At 39.5% G+C, this 19,202-nt stretch overlaps 1 protein-coding gene across 7 annotated transcripts in view; it reads right to left on the bottom strand.

Moving 5' to 3' along the window:
- The window catches only part of JAKMIP2 (janus kinase and microtubule interacting protein 2), a 157,302-nt gene that overhangs the window by 17,746 nt on the left and 120,354 nt on the right, over positions 1–19,202 (bottom strand). For 6 of the 7 annotated variants that reach the window (XR_004908870.2, XM_078067326.1, XM_036065724.2 and 3 more), the window contains 9 exons: positions 16,369–16,452; positions 15,614–15,676; positions 12,895–12,993; positions 11,176–11,274; positions 9,343–9,396; positions 8,365–8,430; positions 5,468–5,536; positions 3,514–3,591; positions 1,369–1,572 (listed from right to left, as the gene is read on the bottom strand). Coding sequence is in view for 6 of the 7 variants with exons in the window: in XM_078067326.1 (XP_077923452.1) it covers positions 1,369–1,572; positions 3,514–3,591; positions 5,468–5,536; positions 8,365–8,430; positions 9,343–9,396; positions 11,176–11,274; positions 12,895–12,993; positions 15,614–15,676; positions 16,369–16,452 (816 nt within the window). In the remaining variant the exon portion in view is untranslated. The remainder of the gene's footprint in view (positions 1–1,368; positions 1,573–3,513; positions 3,592–5,467; positions 5,537–8,364; positions 8,431–9,342; positions 9,397–11,175; positions 11,275–12,894; positions 12,994–15,613; positions 15,677–16,368; positions 16,453–19,202) is intronic. The other variant, XM_036065726.2, reaches the window with a different exon arrangement.

Below are 19,202 nucleotides of genomic sequence, written 5' to 3'. Positions count from 1 at the left end.
ATAATTATTTGTACATCTTAGAAATAAACACTGCTGTGGTTCCATGGTACAACTCCTGATTTGTTGAAATTAATTAAATGCTACTGTAGCATAAGAAATTTATGCAGAGGACACTTTCATTCCCCAACTAATGATGCCAGGGAGTCTATTATTAAAGGATTTAAAAACCCTTTCCAGGGTCAAAACCCTGAACTTTATGATGGAATCTGAAGGGCCACTGAAACAAACATGCATGCGTTCACCATCTCCAGGACAAATGGCTTCAGAGTTCCCCTGCTGACTTGAATAATCTGTCCGACTATAAAGATTCACAGAACTCCTGGCTACATAGAGGGTATGCTAAGTGTCATATTCCCCATAAACCGTTCTTATTGGTGTCATAAAATAACCTGTTCCTTTTCCACTCACCTTGAACTCTGAAGACCACATGATTCTTACTTCTTCTATAGTCAGCTTCTATACTCAGCTTCTGAGTACCAACACGACAGCCTGGCACTACCAATTTTGGAATTCTTTTGGAATCTGCTTTTTGACCAGGGCCCTAGTCCTCACCTGTCAAGCTAAGACATGAACTAAGAGTTGGAATTAAGAATTTGGGCTATAAATTGAGTGTCTCTTGAGCCTTGCTGGTCTAGATGAGTCCCGTCAATCATAGTTAACTCAAGCTGTGTATGACAGCGTAGTGCCATGGTTAGATGCACCGGCCTTGAGTCATGCCCACCTGAGTGGTAATCTGGCTCTGGAGCTCGCTATCTGGGTCATCTTGGGCAAACTGAAGCACTCTTGTCATCAGTATCATTATCTCCTCAATTGGGATCATAAGAATACTTACCTCAGTGGGCTATTGTGAAGATTAAATGCAATGATGTAAATTTAGTTCCTGACATAGCAAATGCCAGTAAGTAAGCGGCAGCTTCCAGGCTTTGTTGGTGTTGCTGTTTGTTCTGGGAATAAAGAAAAAGGCCCTTGTTCTCCTTTACCCTATTCAGATTATTGGATCAGGTTAGGTATTGGACTGGGGTGAGTAACAGGATGGAGGCATTATTTCTGTTCTGGGGAGAGTCTTGCTTCCCTGCATAAGGGAGCTAATCAGGATCCAGGAGATTCAAAGGGTATTTCATGACAAAATAGTTCCCAAAATGGCAGCAGTATGCAATGCTTCCGAAATGCCAATTTTCTTAAGACTGAATCATTTCAAAACTGTCCTCCTGTCTCTGAGTCTAGGTGGAAAACAATAGTTATTTTGCTCTCTGAAAATAGTTTATAGCTCCTGGGCTTCTCCACACCCATACTCAGTACAATGTACTTAGTACTAAGTCCCATTTGCTTAGTACCAACCCTACACAGATGCAGTGACTCAGTCCTCACCTGATGGGCTTGCTGTAAGAGCTCCATTCTCTCCTGAAGAATCTGACAGTCATACTCTCTGCTCTTCCTCAGCATCTGCCGCCGTAACTTTTCTACTGCTGTCCTCAGCTCCTCTTGCTGTTTTTCACTTAACAATTCACCAAACTTGATAACAGTTTCTTGCTGCAGAGCATTGTACAAAGTAGCTTCTAGTTCCTGGATTCTCTGGCAAACAGAATTAGAAAAGTCTAACTTTGGAACTTAGCATTGATGTGTGGAATGTGAACAGAGACACTTGCGTGTATGGGGGGGGTCACGCACCACTGTAATCTTACAGGATCATAGCAATATGATAAACTTCAAAGCTTGTCCAGTCTAACTACCATTTTGTTAATCCCCTTTGTAAGATTCCCTAAATGTCATCGAGCTAACAATATGTGAACTTCTCTGGTGATGGGGAATTTATTCTTTTTCTTGGGATCCTGTCCATTTCATTTTGAGGAAGTCCTTACTTTGTTATAAGAACTGTATATCCTTCTATTCCCAAATGTAGCTGAGAATAAATTTGGACTCTCTTTCATTTGACAGCCCTTCAGACATTTAGACATCTATCATGGTGGCTGTACTTTTAGAAATAAGCATTGAAAAGTGGCCTGAGTTGGAATACTTGAAACTAGAGATATATTTCATGTACAAAAGGCCACCTCTTCCACAGGACACACCTATGAACTTGAAGATGGCTGTGCAGTCTCCACATCTTAAAATACAGATTGGGAGATATGATCTAAAAATGGCCTAGAGTCCTCAGAATTGGATTGTTTTTTAATACTCTGAGATTTACAGCTGCTTTAGCTATAAAATGCCTCCTTGGTCTTCTCTGTTTTAGATGAAGAGTCTACTGCTCCTTATATCCCAGTTATTTTTTTTTTAACATGCTTCAGAGATAGCAGCCCAAACCTACAGTCTTACCCCCTGTGACTCTGACAGAGGTGGATGGTCATGCCTGGGTAAGGGGTGTTTTCCTAGCTCTTGCGCTGGACTAAGCAGATCTCTTCTTTTTAACATTAAATGTGGTTGTCTGAACAAGTACGCAGTCATGGTTCACACGAACACACAGATGAACCCTATCATGTGTAGGTGGAGGAGGCAAGGATAAAAGGGTAGGAAGGGGGGGGAGAGTGCTTCCTTCTTGATTCTCCAGGGACCAACTCTCATTTTCTCCTTTCCCCATCAAGTGGTGCTCAGAATCTCTTACTCATTTTGGAAGGGAAGACTAATTCATCTTTGTTACAAGCAGGGGCTAAGTGCTTCACTCTTATCCCCAAAGTGACTCAGGCTGCTTCCAGGAAAGCATTATAAAAACCTCTACTAACAACTCAAAATATTCCTCTTTTAAGTTTGGTCTTTTTCTCTTAAGTTATTACTGTGAATTAATGGGGCGGGGAGGGTGCAGCATATGGAAAGAAGACAGGCAAGCCATAGTCCAATATTAGGAATTATGTATTATGAGTTTGGTGTGGGGAATGAATCAAATGTGCTCCTCAGTCAGCACAATGTTCTGTGGGAGAGAAAAAGGCACAGCCCATTTACCGAAGAGCCTTCCTTACTGTGGCTGGATTACGGCAGTGAAGGCCACAGGGTTTGGAGTCAGACCTGAGCACTACCTGCTTGCTTTGTCAGGCAGAGTTCTTTCTCTCCAAGCCTTCATTCTCTCCTATACAATATAGGAATAGTCAGATTACCTATACCTCTCAGGGTTGTTGGGAGAAATACGTGAAGTAAAAATGTACATAACAGACATTTTAAAGGCTCTATCATTCTACCACTACATTAGGCTCCCAAACCATTGGATTTTATTTAATAAAATTTCTCTTTAATCCACAGTACCATCCAATCTGTCCTTCATTAAAGCATTTTATAATAACATACACTTAATTTTTTTAAATGAAGCATAATTAAATAGTTATTAAGTATTGTAAGATTATTATAACAGGAAAGAGGTAGGGATGCATTTGTTCTAAAACCGGAACTAGAAACCACTGAACAAATGAGCTTTATGTCGTGGTCTATTCAAGCACTTGGCATGACAAACGAACCAGGATGCTTTACTCTGCAGTATAGAGAATTGTGAACTCTCTGGGTGTCTTTAGTGCTTGCTGTACCTACCATATATGCTTGGTCGAGAGCTTGTTTTCTGTAGTCTAGTTCTTCCTCTAGATAGCCTTTTATTTTGCAGAATTGTTCCTATAAGAAGGGGGCCATAATGATAAATAGAAAGAGTCAATTGAGTTTACTAGGAAGTGATATATAAATTGTACTGATTAATGTTTTCTCGAATTCCACTGCAAGATGAGTCACTAGCATTTGTAGGGTCATAGATTTTGTCTGTTAGGGAAATAGTTCAACTTTAATAGCCTCACACAGGGAATGTGAAAATCAATGGAAAGAAGTATAAAAGATATAATGACCAATCCACATGGAATGCTTTAAAGGATTTTTATGCCAATCCAAAAGTACATGGTTAAGGACAGATTCGATTTTGACAAGGTAAGTTAGTAACTAGTAAGTATATCTGTGCCAATATATTGGGAGAGTCTATTTTTGTAAGAATGTTTAGGAATGCACAGTGGTATAATAAAACAATTATTCAAAATTATCTGTGTACAACTAGCAAACACAAAGATGGATAATGATTTAGAGAATGGGGGTGTCACTTAATGAGAGCGCTTTGCTCCTGCCACAAAACCCGGACGAGCTGGGACTTCAACCTAAAGTTCCCACGCTTTTTTCAAGTTTTGTTTTTGTTTTTGTTTTCTTTTAAGGTAAACAGTTCTTGTCACATGCTTTGACTTTAGAGTCTAACCTTTTGGCAAAATAGAAACTCCGTGTAAAATATAAGCAAATGATGTGTGAGCTGTCACATACTATGTAAATACAAGTTATTCTTATTATAGGATTCCCTAACCTGATAGGAATCACTACCTGGTTTTTAGTAGTAATAATACTAATGACAGTACAGTTATAAAATTCTACATATTCCCGTAAATTATAATCAACAATTCCTATGCTTGGGGATTTAAAAAAATTTTTAATTGCGGTAAAACACATACAACATAAATTTTACGCTCTTAACCGTTTTTAAGTGTACAGTTCAGTAGTGTTAAGGATATTTACATGGTTAAGCAGCTAATCTCCGAAATGCTTTTCATTTCGCAAAGCTGAAACTATACCCCTTAAACAACAACACCCCAATTTCTCTTCCTTTTAGACCCTGACAGCCGTCGTCCCTACTTTCTAGGAGCTTGACTACTCTGGATCCTTACGTAAGTGGAATCATCCAGTATTTGTCTTTTTGTGACTGGCTTATTTCACTTAGCATTGTGCCCATGTTATATATGTTACAATTTCCTTCCTTTTAAAAACTTGGATAATATTCATTGTATGTATAGACCACATTTTGCTATCCATTCATCCACTGACAGACATCTGGGTTGCTTCCACATTTAAGCTATGTGAATAATGCTGCTTTGAACATGGGTGTACAAATATCTTTTTGAGACCCTACCTTCAGTTATTTTGGGCATATACCCAAACGTGGTATTCCTGGATTGGATGGTAATTCTATTTTGAATTTTTTCAGCAACCACCATAGTATTTTCCTTAGCAGCCACACACCATTTCACATTCCTACCAGCAGTGCACAGGTTCCAATTTCTCCACATCCCCACCAACATCTAACTTCTGTTTTTTTGATAGTGGCCATCCTAATGAGCATGAGGTGGTTTGGAGATTTTTAAAATCAGAGTTTCATTCATCATTTCTGTACTTTTTACTATGACTATATATGGTGGAAAAATTGTTTAGCCTAAGGAAAAAAACACCTAATTGAATTCTCTTCAGCATTAGTTTTAGAAATATTATAAAAAATACAACATATTTTTGAAGAATATAACTTGAACTTGTGGGATACTTCCAGGAATTTTGTTCCATAGTCTGTACACAAAATAATGGGAAGCTGCAAACTTCCATCAGTGCCAGATAAAAGTGGTAGAAAATGGTTGTTTTCCATTTGCCTTGTCAAGTTTTCTTCATTTTTATGATACCTCTTCTTTGTACTCACCATGTCACTTTCCAGTTCCATCATTTTCTGGTGTAGGGCAGCCTCAGCTCCTTCAATTTGCTGGATCCACTAAGGAGTAAACAAGACAAAACAGTCTACATGATTGCTTGAGATGGCGTACACCGTGCAGTCTACTGAGTTGTTTTGTCTCTTCCTCTTCTATCTTAGGAAGCAGATGAGGACTGAAGTGAAAACTTGGTGCATTTTATCTCTTAGCTCAGGAAATATCATTTTTCATTCACTCATTCATTCATTCATTCATTCATTCAGCAAATGCATTTCTTGACGTCAACCACGTGTCAGGCCCTGCACTAGATACTAGAGCTTTGATGGTTGAGTAAGACCCACATGTTTTTTTGCCCTCATTACACAACACCAGAGGAGGCTTTCCTGGAAGTGACAACTGCAACTGAGTCTGATGAATTCGAGTCAGAGATGATTAGGCAAAAATGACGGGAAGATTCCAAGCAGAAGAGACATCCAGTTCTCCATGGTTGGGGGAAACATGATGAAAGAAAGAAGGCCAGGTGAGACCGGAGAAATGGCAGTTTTTCAGTGTTTGAAACTGCCCACAGCTAAGTGTTGAAGAATCATTTTTGTTGAGTGGAGACATTTTAATCACATTAAAAAAACCTACCTTTCCTAACACTTAGAATATATCATCCTGTTACATGGCACTGAGGTTAACATTGATCAGCACCCTGAGTAAAATTAGATTTTGAATAATATGGCATGAGCTTACCACATATTTGGTTTAATAGAACAAATTATTATAATGGGTCTCTCCCAAGTTAAACATAAGCTTATCCCTTAGGGAGGCAGACACTCTGGCTTTTGCTGCCAAATGACTGTAGCAGACCTGGGAATACAGACTGTGTTTTCTTCATCCAACTGGATGTCACTGGAACACTGTCCTGTGGACATTCACGGTCACTTGTTCACTCCTTCAGTAAACATTTGTTGACCACCTGTTAGATGTGCTGGGCTATTGTGAAAAGCTAGGCAAACAAAGTGGAGTAAACAGATACCATATTTGCCCTCATGGAGCTTAAATCTAGCGGTAGGTGGTTGGGGGCGTATAACAACAGCAAAAAATGAGCAGCCTGTTATAGTTGTTAAAAGCCATAGTAGCAGATGCATAAGTCACTGTGGAAACACAGAGAAAAAACCACCTAACTGGCCTTGGGTGAATAAGAAGGCTTCCCCACACAGGGGCATGTCTAATGGTTCAGATTTAGCCAGACCAAGGTAGAAAAGGAAAAAGGGAATATCTTCTAAGCAAAGAGAACAGTGTAAAGGACCAAGGGATGAAAACAGTGATAGAGATGGAGAGAGAGACAGAGACAGAAGATCGGGGCCCCAGAAGGATTTGTGTATGGCTGGACCTTTGCTATGGACCAAAGAAACAAGTGGGATCCTGGAGAAGCAGGTAAGGGCCAGATCCTCAGGGCCCTCATGGCAAGTTCTGGATTCTGGACGTTATGTTAGAGATAATGTGGTGCTATTAATTTGTTGTGGAGAGGGAGAGTGATACATCTGTAATTAAAGCATAAAGTAAGTTTTTTATTTTATTTTTTATTTTTTTTAATTTTAATTTTAATTTATTTTTTAAAGATTTTATTTATTTGACAGAGAGAGACACAGCGAAAGAGGGAACACAAGCAGGGGGAGTGGGAGAGGGAGAAGCAGGCTTCCTGCCAAGCAGGAGCCCGATGCGGGGCTAGATCCCAGGACCCTGGGATCATGACCTGAGCCGAAGGCAGACGCTTAACGACTGAGCCACCCAGGCGCCCTGTAAGTAAGTTTTTTACAAAGCAAATCCCAGATATCATTTCACATGTAAATACCTCAGTATATATCCCTAACAGAAAAGGCCTTTAAAAAAAAAATCCTTAACTCAAAGACCATTTTTATACCTTGCAAAATGAACATGAACTCCTTTTGTTATATCATTCCTGATCCATATTAAAATCTCCCCAGCTGTCAGCAAAGTGTCCTTTCTTCCACACTTGGTGTCCTTGAATCCGATCCAAAAAAGGATCATTTTACTATTTCTTAAGTAACTTTTTATTTTATAGCAGCCCTTGCCTCTCCCTACATTGTTTTCCCTTTATGTCATGGTATTGTTCGAGTAACTCAATAAATCATTTGACCTGGAGGATTCCCTTACTTCAGACTGGAGAAAGCAGATCACTTGCTTGTTTATGGTTTCATTTAATTTATAACAAACTCTTTATGCATTTAGGAATTAAGAAAGCATTTCAAGGAATTTATACAGTTGTCATTTTATCCAACCATGTACACGAGCCTCTCAAGTAAGTGCTGATTCTCGCGACACCCTGAACATAGCCAGTCATCAAGCTTCTCCACTTGGCTCTTTCCTTTGTCTCTCTCCCTACCATTTACCAGGTTTCGACACAAGGGGGCCAGAACACACTCAGTGTTGCTCTTCTGCCAGTCCCCAGGTTGGGCTTTCTGAATGTGACTGCAGTGAGCCACCACTGAATTACACAATCAGTTCGGGACAACTGGTGTGTACGCAGCCAGGGAAGAGCGCATAAAAAGAGCCAGGCGCCATTTTACCACCTCTCAACGAAACCCTTCTTTACAGCTGTCCCAGCTTGGGCGGGATTGTTTGGATAATGTAATCCAGAAAGTGTTCCATTTTTTAACAGACTACAAAGCAAGAATTATCCACCCACCCCAGATCAGTGTGTAGACTTTTCTTTTGTGTGTTCTCATTCTGTAGGGGTTGTAGCACCCTGAAAAAAAAAGATACTTACTAGGTATTCAGTAACACAAAGTCATGTGCAAAGAGAATGTCCTTCAACCCTACCCGGGTCTTTAGGTGTGAAGTCAGACATTGAGATGGTTTGAATGTTAGTTTGATATATTACCTTTTCTGCCAGGGACAGCACAGTGCTGGCCTGAATTATGGCCACTTGTTCTTCATTTCTTAAGTTCTGCCAAAAGAGAGGGAGGGAGAGAGAGAGAGAGAAAGAAAATAAGCTGAAGACAGTTACGATATTTGCACTATCTGCCTAACAGCCTGCCATAGATATTACCGCAGGTGCATGTATGTAACGTAACAGATGTTCTATTCTACTTAGTTCAGATGTTCTATTCTACAATTCTGAACAAAAAGTTCATTCGAAACATGTAAAAGGACATTAAATGTGATTTTTTTTTTATATCTCTAATACTGACTTGCTTTTGTGTTTCACTGTGAGCATACTTAGCTAATAGTCAGGTTACGAGAAAAGCAGAAACCAAAATGAAATAACAAGTAATCTTTTCATAGTGGTTTGATGTGATTTAATTGATTCTCTTCTCTCCTTTGATGATTTTTCAAGGCAAAAAATGGGTGACTCCTCCAACTTATATGCATCATTCCCATAGTATCTCAATGAATGTTCCTCCCACTGAATTAGTATGCCTTGACCCTGCCTGGAAGGTGTTTTTAGAAAGAAAAGAGATTATAGTTTCCTGGTCCATTTTTATGGGGCTGCCACCAACCCTACTATTTAGCAGCAGTTGCAACTGCATGACTGATTAATTTCATGCTAGATGGCTCCAGGCAACAGAGAGAAGGTAATTAGCTTTAATCACTGCAGATGTGGTCGGCATTCAAACGTGAAACCAGCCCATGAAAAGCACTTCACCAGTTCCCGTTTCTGCCACTGCCTTCTAGAGATCCTTACAACCCCTCAACCAACTTGTTTGACAAATGATTGATTCTCTTCAACGAGCTACATCCTTAAGTGAACGTGGCTTCTCACTTGCTATTATTTTACACATGATGCCCTGGCAAGTATTTCTTGCCCCTCTTTGGGCAAGTTCATATATTTACTGCCCTTAATCAGTTCATTACTTACCCCATTATCACCCAGGATATCAAGCTGCTTTATGAGATCAGGGATGTTCACATCCTGCAACATCAAGGAGACACATTCAAATCAAAGACACAAAGGCGGCTTACTATTCTATCACTGCTTGACCCGTAACTTTGAGAAGACATTTTAAGACCCATACTTCCTTGGGTTGTTTTCAATCAGGCACACGTGGTTTTATGTTTTCACCCTGCTTCTTCCAAGTCGCGTGAACCTGGGCAAACTACTTAACAGTTCATTCTCAATTTCACCAGTTGCAAAATACCTCCTTCATAGGCTGCTCTTAAGGATAAAGGGATGGTATGTGAAAGAGTCTAGGATATAGTAAGGACTTGGAATTCTTTCATTAAAGTTTTTTCTTACTAATTGCCAATTTTTTTGAATTATGATAAATTGTAGGTATAAAGAAAAGTAACAAGTAATAAATATAATCAACTAATTTCATTCTAATTAATGGAATTCTGACCTGGCTGAGATTTTGATTGCCACATAGAAAACTAGAGTACCTTCCATTTTTTAGCATTAATTTCATGCTATGGAAAATAGCTCATTTTAACTATATTTCTTGAGTCAGTTTGAAGCAGCTGAACTCCATTTGAAAAAGTTCCCCTGCATATAAATTTCATCCACCAGAGTAGGTTGTTTGTGATTTATCTAAGAAAAGTATCTAAGGAAAAGACAAAGTAGAAGTCCTTTTCATTTAATTAGAGCTGAATTAAAAAAAAACCCAACAAACTGCTCTGGTTTACAAATTTTTGGGCAGCCCAGGAAGGACAGAAGTTTAAACCTGAAAGAGGTTTAGGATGGAAAACAAGGAAGCGCAATTTTACTACCTAATTTTCCTCCCACTTTTTACTTCATTAGTACACCTCTCTCCTCTTACTCACAACCAGACCCCTACCACCGGGAAGGGGGAGGTCTAGCTCAGTTTCACAGGTAGAGAGAAGGCAACGAAAGCAGGTATTATCTGGCAGCTCAGAGTGGGAGCAGGGAGGGCCATGCACAAGGTCAAGGAGAGACCAGGAACAGCAGGAGGCTTCCCAGCTTTCCCTTCGGGATAGAGACCCACCATGTGATTGCATTACGTTGAAGGACAATATATTTTCCAGGAGATGGGGCCACCTCCATTCAACCTTAACGTTTAAAATGGATCCCAATATCCCTAAAGACAGAATTACATTTTATCTAAATGAACAACATGTTAGAAATCATAAGTCCTTCCAAAAGAGAAATCTTCCCTAAATTAAACGTAATCAAAAGAGATGGTGGGCTAGATGATTTTAAGGTCTCTTCCACCGCCAAAATTCCAAGATTATGAATCCCACAGCACTTAAGACAGCATAACAAAGGGACTCGACAAATATTTTTTTATCTGCTATACTTGAAATGTGCTTCTCAAAGTACTGATATTTTATTATTTAATATTTCCCCTAGATAATTAAGGGTAATTATCTTAATATTTTGAATCTGTATCTTCTTTACCCTACTCTATTCTAAATAATCATGATTTCCTGTGTTCTCTGCTGTTACCATTCATACATCTGTCACACATCTTTTTTTTAATTTTTAAAAAAAAATTATGTTAAGTAGGCTCCAACGCCCAACATGGGGCTCAAACTCACGACCCTGAGATCAAGAATGGCATGCCCTACTAACTGAGCCAGCCTGGCACCTAGATGCGACTCTTTTCAGTTGCTACATAGTTGGTATCAAAATAACATCCAGTGACTGAAAAACAAAAGTGATCAATAACCTCCCCTTTTCCAATTCCCAGTTTCTCTACTTTTTACAAACATAAAAAATTGAGTATCTGCCTACCTTGACACCTTCTTTCATACAGTAGATCTGTAGAGCACTCACACCATCAGAGAATGGGTGAATTTGTAGATTAAATGGAGGGGATCGTCTCTCTCTTTCCTTGAAATACAGTGAAGAATATATGGGAATTAAAAAAAAGAAAAGCAACAACTGATTAAACACTAAACCAGTTGTCTGTGCTCTCTCTTTATGCTATTGCAGTAGTTTATCAATGTCATGTGGCCAAAAAAAAAAACACAAGATGTTCATGCTTAAATTTAATGGAAAAGAACTGACTGATCAACTAAGAGGTATGGTAGAAGAATTTATAGATGGTGTCATTCAGTCTTGCAAATTTTTTGGTCAGAGAAATGTTGGAAGTGAAGTTCCCATTTAAACTATATGAATATTTAGAGCTTTCAGGTGTCACAGAGAATGGTCTTTTGACCATGAAGTCTTATGGCTGCTAACGGCCTTTTGCATATTCAATCCACTCAAGTTTTACGATGAAGATATGTGAGCTACTAAAGAGGACTTCGCTCTTCCTCACTGAGGAACACCAACTGCTAACTCTATCCAGATCTAATTTGAAAAAACCTCAAAAAGAAACCCCTGGCAAAATAACAGAGCTATCAAATGGGAAATTTTCATATCTTTCATATCCATATACATTCAGTCAGATTCTAAGCCAGATTCTTTTTTAAAAAAATATTTATTAGAGTAATCTCTACCCCCAATGTGGGGCTAGAACTCATGATCCACCGATCAAGAGTTGCACACTCTTCTGACTGAGCCACCCAGGCGCCCCAAAGAAGTCAGGCTTTTTCATTTTTATTTTTCTTAGAGAAGGAAAGGGAGTGGGGAGAGTCAGAGAGACAGAGAATCTTAAGCAGGCTCCACCCCCAGTGTGAAGCCCAACATGGGGCTCGATGTCAAACCTGAGATCATGACCTGAGCCGAAATCAAGAGTAGGACTCTTAACTGACTGAGCCATCAGGCACCCCTGTTTTTTTTTTAATTATTTTTTTAAGTAATCTCTACACCCAACATGGGGTTTGGACTCATGACCCTGAGATCAAGAGTCACATGCTCTACTGACCGAGCCAGCCAGGTGCCCCACCCCCCGCCAGATTCCGTGTGATACAATTAAAATCTGATTTGACTGATATGTTTTACTTAAAAAAAAAAAAAAAAAAGACTGAAATTTGGTCAGGTTAACCAAGGTATTTCCTAAAACAAGTTACCTTGCTTCTTAGCCTTTTGCGTAAGTGCACTATAGATTAAAAAAGTTTACTCATGAATTCAAGTGTATAACAAAATATTTTTGTATATAGCACAATTTGAAATATAATTCTTGAGGTAACATTTTTATGAGTCAGAATTCAATGAAGGATGGAAATGATTATTTTAAAGCTATGAAATATTGATGAAGTTTGAAATCTATTATGTAAATTATTTAAAAATTATTCATTCTTGTTCTTAAAGGCAATGGTGTCGAAAAGTACAGTATCTGAGCAGACAATTCTGACTTGCATCAGTGCTTTATCACTTACGGTCCCAGGTATTGGGCAAGTTATTCAAGCTCAGTTGCCTCATCTCTAAAATCTCGATTATGGTTGTGAGGGTGAATGAGAGTAGGCATCTGAAATGCTTAATTTAGCACCTCACACATAGGATGTGTTCAGTGCATGTTAATTGTTACAATTATTTTTATTATCATTAGTATCATCATTTCCTTACTTCTAGCTCTAGGTTTCGAAACTCCAGCAGCTCATTCTGGTCTCGGGCATCCTGTAGTTCCTGTTGTAACCGGTGATTTTCTGCCTCCTGTTTTTCTATCTAATAAAGTAAATCCTCAAGTTAGGTGAACATTGCAAAAACCGTCTACAATTTAGCAAAGCAAGCATGGAGAGCACTCATTTAGTTGGTGAATAAATCATCCAGGCCGTGAAAAAAAAAATCCCAAGTAGATGTGAATAAAATAAGTCTTAGGCTTTCTTTCTAGTTATCCTTTGGTTGACTTTTTCGTGTCATAGAGGAAAATGCTATAAGACGCCTGCATTCATTGCGATAACACCTGGGGAGCCTCTGCGTAGTGAATCTGAGAGTACTGTGGGTCAGGGACGGTGTCCTGGCACTGCCTTCATGGTGCTCATAGTGGAGACCGACACCTCTTGTTTCTGGAGTTACAAATGGTCAGAAAAATTTTATACAGATAGCTCTGATCATATACGAAACTTTACTGCGTTCCAGTTACCCACAGAATAAAGCCCAACTCGTCAATATGGAATTCAAAAACCTTCATACTCTGGTCAGCACCTAGCTTTCTGGCCTTGAATATTCTCACGGTCGTCTCTGCACACGCACACACTCACGTGTGATCACACGCACACAAGAATCTAGAACGCCCCATCTACCCTGTGGACTGACTGCCAGGAGCTGTGTCTTTGTTCATCTTTCTGCCTAAAAGGGGTTCCCTCCATTTCCTTTTCTATATGAGGAACTGCTACTCTTCCTTGAACACAGAACTCTAACATTCCCTACCAAAACAGGCTTCCTTTGTCTACCCGTTTAGAAGTGACACCTTTTCCCTGTATTTTCCTGTAAGATTTCTCCTATAACCTGATAAAGCGTGGAATTAAGTTAGTTGTGTAAAACATGCCTCACCCTATAAGACAGGCCCATGTCTACAAGGGATCAAAACATTTTCATGATCTGTAATAGGTTTGGGGCCGCCTTGGGATTTTAGCTGTGTGGGTGGGCCTCACACACAGGAACTATTTAAAATCTTGAATTTAGAAACAAAAACCCAGGGGCTTTTTATCATAGGATGACTCTTACTTTCCCAAGTATACCCACTTGAAGTAGGATGTTTAGCTTTATTGTCACTGTGGTTTTCTTTTAATCATAGAAGCTTGAGCCCCTTAATTCCCCATTTATTCCAAAGAAATCAAGACTGAAAGAAAGCAGACAGAAGATGTAACGGGAATTAGTTTTTAGGTGTAAAGAAATGTAATAACACTTAATACTGGGCATCTCTAAGACTACTAAAAACCTCTTTTTCTCATAGCCTCAGGATATAGAAAAATTATAGGAAAATAAAGATGGGGAAATAGTGAAATATTAGTGACATTAATCAATGCAGTCAAATTTTTTTACACATAGATTTAGATTTACATTCAGATATTTGTGGTCACGTGAACTTTCAAAAGTTTTAAGAAATTGACTTAGATCCCAAAGAGATTCTACCTAGAATCTTGAATCTGGATCCAAGATGGGATATTTGGGGAGATTTCTGGTTTTGGCAGTTAACACTGGCCATTAGGTCAGTGGCTCACAGGTTGCAATTCACAGACCAGGACCAATGTGTGATGAAGTTTCTTTATAGGGACCCCCCACCTCTCTGAGAGTACCAGGTCTCAATCCTGGAATACCCACCCGCCCTCTATACATATGCACTGTCTCTTGTCATTCAGAAAGCGAGGTAGGCTAAGGACTTTGCTAGACCAGAGGGGAGGGAGGATAAAGCATCTTCTTTCCCCTCTCATGCTTCCAAAAGTGTTGTGGTTAATTTTTGACTTGCCAAGGCTACTGAATATTGGTAGAAATAATCCTAAAATAATTTCTACATAACAACTGGATGAACCTACAGAATTATTTCCCTTATTCAAATGGGCTTTCAAAGTCTGTTTTTTTCCCAAGCATGATTTATTTTGTAATCTTTTCACTAGATTTATGGAAGGTAAACACTAAAGACAAAACCACCTTAAACTTAAAATGATCTCTGTTGTATTTCATTGCCCCAATCAAAAGCCTATGTTCAGATAACCAAATTAATTATATCTATTGAGCCTACACCATGCTTTTGCATTCTTGATTTGTTGAGCAACCTCCGGGACATGCTGTTTTGTGCCTTGGATGCATCTTTTAAAATGTTCTCCCCTTAAAAAAAAAGTATACATATATATATATATCTGTATATAAATAGCCAAGATTAGCAAAACGATTAAAAGTGAGAACAGTCTATGCTAGGTTGCGGCGTGGTCTTGGAGTCGTAGTCTGTCACTGCCTTGCACAAAATAACAAGTCCTATTCGTAGTGTGCTTTTAGTAGATGGCCAACCACATAGGATGTGTGCACGTGTGGGTGTGTGTGTGTATATATATATGTACAGCACACAGACAGTATATATATATATGCGGTAAACAAATCAGTAGGCGTCAGGGATCACAACCTCTCAAGTCCGCACAACACCAGCACAGAGCCATGCACACGGGCCACTAACTGATGGTGATGGCGGTGACAGGGATGCAGTTGAGCACGCAGCAGGGGAGAGCGCAGCGCCGGAAAAGCCTCCCCTTCCCCGAGCCCCTGTGCCACTCCTGAGGGGACCCCCTGCTGCTCCTGGATCTCTCATCATTTTCTCCTCTGCCCCACTAGGGTGTTGCGCCCAACATACCTTTTCTAAAAGCTCCTGGTTTCTCTTAATGAAAAGTTGTTTATCTTCTACCCAGTGTGAGTCCTGTTTGACAAAGAATATTGCGCAGTCAGCATTTCGGAGTGGCACGGGAGAGCCTGTGTCGACAAACCACTTGGCCAGAGCTGTCTCCTCTCACCCAGGTTGTTGGCCGGCCGATGGCTGGTAAATGACACCCACCCCTTGTTATCCGCTCCTTCTTCAAAAGACATCGGGGCCAAAGTTGCCAGGAAAATTTCACCCCCTTCTCATTGACACTCACTAAGCTCTAACTTTTTCAGTCTGAATAATCCAGGACCAGCCTTCCGGGGACTCAGAAGTGACCACACAGGCAAAAAGTGAAAAGGGTCAGAATGCACACAGGCTAGATACATATGGATGGAAAACATTAAAATGCAGAACCATAAATGTAGCATAGAGGCAAAGAATGCAGCTTGAGGGGCGGGTCTTTGTCTCAGCAGCTTGTGACCACTCTAGGCTATTTGTACAGGGCTCCTCTTCATCTGCCATTCTCTCTCTTGCCCAACCTCATTCGTGTTGTAGCGGGGGGTTCACGCTCTGGCCAGAAAAACACCAGGGACAGAAACATCGAGTTGAACATTCTGACAGAGTTTGAGAAAGGTCACTGTGGAGAGCCAAGCTGTGTCCCGGGTGCGGCCCATGCACAGGGGCTGGAGGACAATCCGACCGGACGGGATTGTGTGCATCTGCAGAAGAGCCAGCAACCCGATGCCTACCTGCCCTTTCTGAGCCAGAGTCGCTTCCAGATCTTCAATTTTGGCTTTATACCTTAGCACCTCTGCTTGGAGCTGTTCTTGAGCCTAGTGAAATCAAAATTCCAGAACTCAGTAAGTAAAATGGTAACTCGGTATTTTTCCTTCCCTTATGTTCCTTGATCAGAACTCAACAAGGGAGAAAAAAAATTTTTTTTTCTATGATCAAAGGACCTTTTAAAACTCTTTTTAGGATCGAAATTCTTGCCTAAAACTTTCCATGGTTCCCTTTACCATCAGGTTAAAATTCAAAGTCTTTAGGTGAGATGTGAGAACTCCCATTATATTTGCAATCTTTTCCGCACTACTCATCAACAAAGTTCACCCCTGATCTGCTGGTGATCTCCTTATTTCCTAAATATGCCTTGTAACCCTCCACTTCTCTCTTATTTGAATAAATTCCTCTTCTGGAAAGCCTTCTCCCATTTTGTCTCTCCAAAACTTGCCATTCTTTCAGAGCCAACTTTGCCCTAAATCTAAATCTAGATCCAGATGTATGTATGTATGTATGTATGTATGTATGTATGAATGATGTGTATGCGTGTCGGGGGGTGAGTGTGTGTATCAGCATTTTTGGACGCTGATCTTCTATGGAGCAACCTTACTTCATTTGTTTTCAGATTCTCTTGTATTCTCCCTACATAGGACCTTATTTTCTGTGAAAAATTAGTGGGTTTTTTGCTTTTTGCCCATACACATATTTTTTACTTATCTTAAGATCTCGATAGGTTCTTTAGTGTAATGTGGAATAAAGTCAGCAATGGCAGCTATCCTTTTTTTTTCTTCTTTCCTTCCTTCCTTCCTTTTTCTTTTTTTAGAGGGAGACAGGGTGGGGAGGGGCAAAGGGAGAGGGAGAGAGAGAACCTCAAACAGACTCCCTACTGAGAAGCCCAATGCGGGGCTCAATTTTACAACCCTGACAACATGACCTGAGCCGAAATCAAGAGTTGGATGCTTAACTGACTGAGCCACCCAGGCACCCCCCCGACCCCAGTTCTTCCTTTCTTAAAAGTAATCTCTACACCCAACGTGGGGCTCAAACTCACAACCCTGAGATCAAGAATTGCATGCTCTGACTGAGCCAGCCAGGTGCTCCTCCTTTTCTTATTCTTCATTGGGAGGAGAATATGTCTTTGGACTGTGGAAGATTATATTTACCTTTATTAGATTAAAAAAAAAAAACCCAAGCTTAATTTCACTGAGAATTATTTTAACTTTAAATGAGCATTGAGTACAATCTATTTTTTTCTTGTATCAAAATGATTACATCTTTTGTTTTCATGATACTCATTCATCTATATTATCTATTTTTGCATTTCTTTTTTTAAAAAATATTTTACTTATTTATTTAGAGAGATAGTGAGCATGCAAGCGAGAGTGGGTGAGGGCAGAGGAAGAGAGAGAATCTCAAGCAGACTCAGTGCTGAGCGCAGAGCCCGATGCAGGGCTTGATCTCATGACCCTGAGATCATGACCTGAGCCGAAATGAGAGTTGGATGCTTAACCAACTGAACCACCCAGGCGCCCCTATTTTTGCATTTCTACTTTCTCTCAATTTACTCTATTGCCCTTTTTCTAACATCTTGATTTGTTTCAGACTATTTTGCTGAGAATGGTTAAGGTTTTTTGACTTTCATAGCCAGAGATAACGCTAAACCTTTATTTAGAGGTGAGGGTGAAATGAGAGAAAGAACTGGTTTCTACATCATCACCTCTTCAAAAAACAAGATGTATGCCATTATCTTAATTAACCAATCCTATGTTTCATGAGAATGCTTAGTACATGCTAATCATGAAAACCACAACTATGACGTATTAAGGCATAAACACAAAGGGACACACATACATCCCTTTCTAATGACTGCCTGCCTATCTATTCCAAATCACAGTGGTTTTTTTTTTTAATGTTTATTCATTTATGTATAAACATGTGCATGTATGTATGTTACAATTTAAAAATACACAACTATAATATCTATCCTGTCCCACTGAACAACTAAAAGTAGTTCTTACGACACTGCTCAGCATACTACAGACCCTCTAAACTGGAAGTAGGATAAAATCACTGGGTCGGCACACTCCTTCTTGCCCCATGTAAATTTTAAATCTATGAAGCAAACTCAGAAACACTAGGTTCATATCCTAGCTTTCATCTAACTGAGCTGTATATCCTGGTTTCAACCTAGCCAATCTACATTTAACTCCTACAAAGCTATTATCTCCTCTCCTATAAAAAGGACATAGCTAAGAATAGCATCTAACTCATAAGGTTGTTTTAGGATTGCATGAGATGATATATGTAAAGCGCTTACAATGATGTCTGCAACACAGCAAGGACTCACTAAATTTTAAGTATTAGTATTGTATGTGTGTAGCTTTTTTTTTTTTTAATGAGCTTATGACAGGCAATTGTGACGTAATGGAAAGAACATGTGACCCAGTAAGATTTTAGGTGGAATCCAAGTTTTCCATGAATTAGCTATGTGATCTTGGGCAATTCAATTAACCTCTCAGAGCCTTGAACTCTTTTATAAAATACCTGCCTTAGGGTGCTGTCATAAAAATTAAATGAGATATTGTCAGTGAAAATTCTTTGGAAGCTGTCAATGTAATGTTGTGCACTTATAACTAAGAAAAGAAAGTGGCTAACCACAAAAGTATTTTTTCCAAGCAAGAAGCTAAAAAAACAATGGATTATCAAGATTCAATATTGTCTAGCTTTGAAAAACATAAGTTTTCAAATAGCCAGAATAAGAACTACTACCTTTAAAGGAACAAAAGCATCGATCTAAGTTGGT

This window comes from Halichoerus grypus, chromosome 2, assembly GCF_964656455.1.
Source record: "Halichoerus grypus chromosome 2, mHalGry1.hap1.1, whole genome shotgun sequence".
Lineage (NCBI taxonomy): Eukaryota > Metazoa > Chordata > Mammalia > Carnivora > Phocidae > Halichoerus > Halichoerus grypus.
The sequence above is the reverse complement of the archived record's forward strand: the minus strand, read 5'-3'. Positions and strand labels throughout refer to the sequence as shown.